This window comes from Aulostomus chinensis, chromosome 6 (assembly GCF_037954235.1).
Source record: "Aulostomus chinensis isolate RoL2024-O1b breed Wild chromosome 6, RoL_Achi_v1.0, whole genome shotgun sequence".
Classification (NCBI taxonomy): domain Eukaryota; kingdom Metazoa; phylum Chordata; class Actinopteri; order Syngnathiformes; family Aulostomidae; genus Aulostomus; species Aulostomus chinensis.
Window position 1 is genome coordinate 7279382 of NC_141325.1, and position 5393 is coordinate 7284774.

General features: G+C 44.3%; 1 protein-coding gene across 1 annotated transcript; it reads right to left on the reverse strand.

Moving 5' to 3' along the window:
* Nucleotides 1-5393, reverse strand: LOC147259915 (eosinophil peroxidase-like). The gene is made up of 15 exons (XM_086206166.1): nt 5312-5393; nt 5037-5111; nt 4617-4704; nt 4329-4504; nt 3984-4116; nt 3657-3786; nt 3344-3550; nt 2899-3256; nt 2649-2809; nt 2296-2554; nt 2045-2215; nt 1697-1934; nt 1409-1608; nt 1287-1322; nt 1-1207 (listed from the first exon to the last, which is right to left on the reverse strand). The coding sequence occupies exons 2-15, from the start codon at nt 5095-5097 to the stop codon at nt 786-788; spliced, it is 2640 nt and encodes an 879-aa protein (XP_086062292.1). The 5' UTR covers nt 5098-5111; nt 5312-5393; the 3' UTR covers nt 1-785.

Sequence of the window (5393 nt, forward strand, 5' to 3'; positions counted from 1 at the left end):
TTTGTATATTGATTCACTTTTATTTTATTTTCTATTATAATGACTCGCTCATACACACATCCAGTAAATCACTGACTTAAAAACTCGTCTGATCTAATACCTGGTATTCATATATCAAGAGCTATTTGACTTCATTTGCAAGATATACCCTGTAAAAGTATAAGTTAGAAAAACAGGAAAACAATAAAAAAAATAAGGAGAAAAAAAATCATTACGGATGTGCTGATAATTCTCTAGGTAGTCTAGTCGAGTAGGCAACTTGACCTCTATTGGTGTAGAGGACATCTTCTCCAAGAGGCTTCTTCAGTAGTTAATGCCTGGGCTTTTTATATATTAAATGCAATTGTAAGGACATTACAAGATTTAATTCCTTCATTAAAAAGCTAAAAATTGCCACGTATTTGTACACATTGAGCTTCTTGTTCAAGTTCTCTCCAAAATATTAACATTTAAATTCACATCTTATTGCAACCACAATTTCCAGTGTAAGTTCACTGCCTTCCTTCTGGAGCAGTACAATTCCTACATTTATATTTATATAATTCATAATTGATTCAGGAATTTCAGAACATCATTACAGAAAGAATCAGTCGGTGACCATATAATCTCCAGCAATTTCAGTGCAGTGCTGGAAACTTTAAAAGTGGCAAGTGAGACTATCAACCACGTATCAACATCTTGTATGCTTTCCTGGGAATCTTTAATGTTCCATGTGCGTCTAAAGCGTTGTTTTTTTTGTACTGTGTTTGTTGGTACTGGGTTCAGCAGGAGCAGGTTCAGGTGTCCTACTCAGTAAACAACAGATGCCCGGAGAAGTAACTGTCGCGGGTCAGACCATTGCCACCGTGGTTTGCAATAAGCCAGACCTTGTCTCCCTTGGCAAGCCTGATATAAGTGTTACCACTGGCGGTGATGTAACCACTCTGTCTGGTGGTGAATGAATGCAGAATCAGAACTCCGTTGCGCAGCAGATCCACACTAGCAGCGTGCTCGTAGATCGTACAGTGGAACTGGAACTCGTACACTCCTGGAATCTCACAAGTAAAAAGCCCGTTCTTGATGTTATAGCTGTTTTGTCCATTGTAGATGACTTCACGGAAAGCAATGGGAATGCCAGCAGAGGGGAAGTTGTTGCCCAGTCGCACAGAGAAGGCCACTTTCGCTACAGGGCCAGGGGGGCCTGGTGGACCTGGTGGTCCTCGTGGTCCTGATAATTACAAGAACAGAGTTAGGCCAACAGAATTTACCTAATGAATTATGTTAAATTGGTGGAATGTCTTATTCACCTGCTGATCCAGAAAATCCTCTTTGTGGGTCAGTAACTAGAAATGATGAAATGGATCAAATCAATAATTTACAAATCAAAATTTCAACACTATTTTCCTGTGAAAACAGTACATCAACTTACAATTATCCTTCCATGGAGTCAGGTCAAAGGCGGGGATGTCATCACACATGGTGTAGCCGAATCCTCGTGGCCGATAGAGGAAGGGTTTTTCTGGTACCTCGGTGATGCCTGTGTTGTCACAAATGATTCTGGCAAGCGAAGTTTCCCTCAGGGACTGCCTCTGGGCCTCAGTGAAGACGCCATCATTCTCCCACCAAAGTCTGGAATTGACAGTTTGTATTTGAATGTGAAATTGGAACGACAACACATCCAGGCCCAAAGCAATGTCGAATGATCTAATCTGATTACCGATCTCCCTGCCGAATCCTCTGGAACTGAGTGGCAATGAGGCAAGCAAACAAGGGTCCCACTCTTCCTCCCTGGACGAAAGGTTCTGCTACTCCTCCCACCCAAACATCAATGTTGTCAGGAGTGCCATAGAGATTCAGCAGGGTCTGAGCCAGGTTGTTGTTGCCCAACACTGCTGCCAGCTCTGCTCGATTTTGAGGTTGTGACAGACCGCAGAACTGGCGCCATTTGTTGTAGCCTAAGATAGCGGCAATACATCGCACAGTTTGAGATGATGTATGATACGACATGCGTTCTGCCTTGAAATAACAATTATGTTGGGTTACTGTGTGAGGACTAAATAAATACCAGGGATTCCGTGGTCTCTTCCTCTCTGCAGGTTGAGTGATCCCAGATCCAATGCCATCTCAGCAAAGAACTCAAACAGCCGGTCTCTCAGCTCATCAGACATTATGGTGTCCTGTGTGTTCAGCTTAGCTGGGCGACCCACAAGCCCCCTCACAATTGGGTCCAAGCCACCTGAGGAAACACAATTTTATTTATTTTGAACTTATCCTCCATCAAGGGAAGCATAAACAGATCAGGGATGTTGCTGATACCTTCAAAGACTACCCTCCACGGTGTGTAGAAGGCTCTGTGGAGCAGTGGGCTGGGGTAATCAGGGTGTTCCGCATAGTTTTCGTTAAGACGGAACATGAAGGGCTGAACCATCACGTGACCGAACCGATAGGCAGCTGTGGCGAACACATTGGAGAGGCTGGGGTCCACAGTCTCATCATATCCAGGGTAGGTGGACAACTTGGTTGCAAGGACATCTGGGCCAACGATGTGGAGCAAATAGTCCCTGAAAGTTATGACCTGAAAGACAGAAAAACACCAACTTACTGGATGAGGTCACTGCACAGAATGATGAAAATTCATCCGCTGCCCATGCAGCTAAGCCAAGTCTAACCTGGAAATATGCACCCATGATCTTGCGGGCCTCCTGGTAAAGTCTCTCTCCACTCCAATCGGGATTCAGTTCAGCCAGGGCTCGGGCCAGACGGTTGTGTTCACGCATCATTAGGGTGTGTAGGGTGGAAAGACCAATGTGCTCACTGGCACGTTCATCACCTTAAAAAGTCACAAAAGAGTCAAATGAGTGAAAATGCTTCATCCTCCACTCCGAAGGTTTGTGTAACAGCTTGTGTTCTGCCACTCACCGCCTAAAAAGCAGGGCACCTCCTCGGCATTACTGTCATTGGTGACCCGGCTTCGGGTGGCACAAATGTTGACTGGCATGGTGCTGAAGGGCAGGAGATCACGGCCATTGTCCTTAAACTGTGTGTTGACCCTCAAAAGCCCTTTATCGGAGGTCAGGTCCCGGAGAAAGCGAGCTTTGGTGTCATCTGAGCCGTACACCTGGCCTGCATCGATAAAGGCTGTGAGAGTGTTCATCTGCTGGCGAGGCGTCGCTGCACCAAACTTTAGCCCTGTGTTTCCAGATCCACAGCCTGCTGATGAACGGAAGAAGGGGATGCACTCCTCTCCTCTGTATCTGCGGGGGTCATTCGGGGGAAGCTGTTCAGAGGACAAGAAGCAGATAGGTTGAGTGGGGGCGGGGGGGGGGGGTGTTGATGTATTTTCCCATGTTGCAGTCACACTGACCAGGATAGGGAAGCAGGGCTCTGTGCGTTCACAAGTCTTGTCACAGTCGATTCCATTATTGAAGGATCGGATTACAGGCGAGTGAGGGGTGAAGGTCAGATCGTGGTCCGTCCACTGGCCAAACATGGTCACCAGGTGAGTGTAGAGTGGGTCGGTCTGCACATTCTCATTCGCTGTGCGTAGAACGCGGTTGGAAACCTCTCTTACCTTGAGAGAGAATGAAGCCCTTAAAAATGTTGTCTTTGATACCATTGCTTAGATGGTGAGGTTGAATAAGTTGGTCAATGGAGCAGCTGAGGATGGACATCCTTACCAGGGGAAGAAGGTTTCCATTGAAGCCAACATCAGGGTCCCAGCCTCTGGGTAGAGAGATATCATCCTGGTACTCAGCAGGGAGCCAGCGAACAAAAGGGATGTTGGAAGCCCCCCAGCGTGTGTTTGCCCTAAAGGTGAGAGGAACACATCAGACCATGAACTCTGATTTGTGACATTCTGCATTTATCGAACTGTTCACAAAGTGAACGCAAAATCACAAGCACAATTATTTTTTTCACGGAAATGTGAAAGGAGTTGATCTTAGTGCAAAGATCTTGATTTATTTGCTCCATAAACACAACAAATTCACAAATCGCTGACGCACCTGTTGTTGCAGACGCTGCTTGCTGTTCGAAACCTGTCCAGATTGGGAGTTGTAGTGCAAGAAGGAACCCGATGTCTCGGAGAGCAACCTGTCAAATCAGCGATGAACTCCAGATCCTCTTCAGAGAGCAGATCTACAGGCAAAGAATAACAATAATAATAATGATAATGATAATAATAATAATAATGATAATAATAATAATAATAATAATAATAATAATAATAATAATAATAATAATAATAATAATAATAATAATAACAATAATAAATAAAACTTAGCGGAGTTGGAAGTTGTTCGAATTTGTACAACAACACTAAGAAAAAAACCCGCTTGTTGGATGCACACCTGTGGCGTTGATGGAGCGTTTCTGGCGATGAGTCAGAGACTTCTTGAGGAGGCTGATGGTGTTGTCCATGTAGTCAGCGGCGCGCACTGCGGTTCGGGTCAAGCCAGCAGGCTGCTTGACCAGCCGCAGCACATCTGCGGGTGACGCTGCATGTCTCTTCACACGGTCAAGGCTCCTGAGGTTTGAGAAAAAGTCCGGAGATTATGAGAATTTCTGCTCGTCGGGGAATAAAACGTGAATTAAAAAAAAGTGGCTTTTTGCTTCTTTTTCTTTTTGCAGTCACTTACTCTTGTCTAGAATACTCATAAGCCGCGTCCACGTTGGCCCTGGCGGCAAATACTGCTTTTTGGATGTCACTCTTGCTGAACCGTGATTCTGAGAACGACAACCCCCCCAAAAAATAAAAAAAGATTCAACTCTGGTGAAAAATCCTGTGAATATTTAGATTATTTTTTTAATATATTCAGTGCAGACATAATTTATCAGTTTCGGTATAGTAACATATTTATAGCAGTTGTTTAAATTTCTTTTTGCTGTTGTGAATTGGCTCATGGGGGGGAATAAATCTGCATCCGTTTTTCATTAAACAGCTTTGCATGGACCTCATGTAATATTGATGTGATTTGATTTTTTTTAAACCAGTGATTGTAATATGAATGAACTCATATTTTGTTGTTATCGTTAAGATGGTAGAAGTTTCAACTCACCGGCGTTCACCTGAAAACTCAGGGAGAGAGCGAAGGCCAGCAGGCGCAGGAGGCGATTCATCTCTTCCGTTTGTTCTGTGGAGAAGACATTCAACACGCCGTCATTTAGACCCTCATTAACATCAATAAAACGCATACGATCTTGTTTTTCTTGAAAAAAAAAATACTACAAAAGACAAATGAAAAATAACATTTAGTCCAGCATCCTCTGAGTTTTTTTTTCTCCTCGAAAGAGGAAACATGGAAACGTCTTTTACAAAGAACCAAAGGTGAACCTGTGAGAGGGCAGGCGTCCAGGTGACGTCCGATCAGCAGGTGAGGTCTGGTCTGATGTGACCTGCAGAGGTGAAGGCTGCT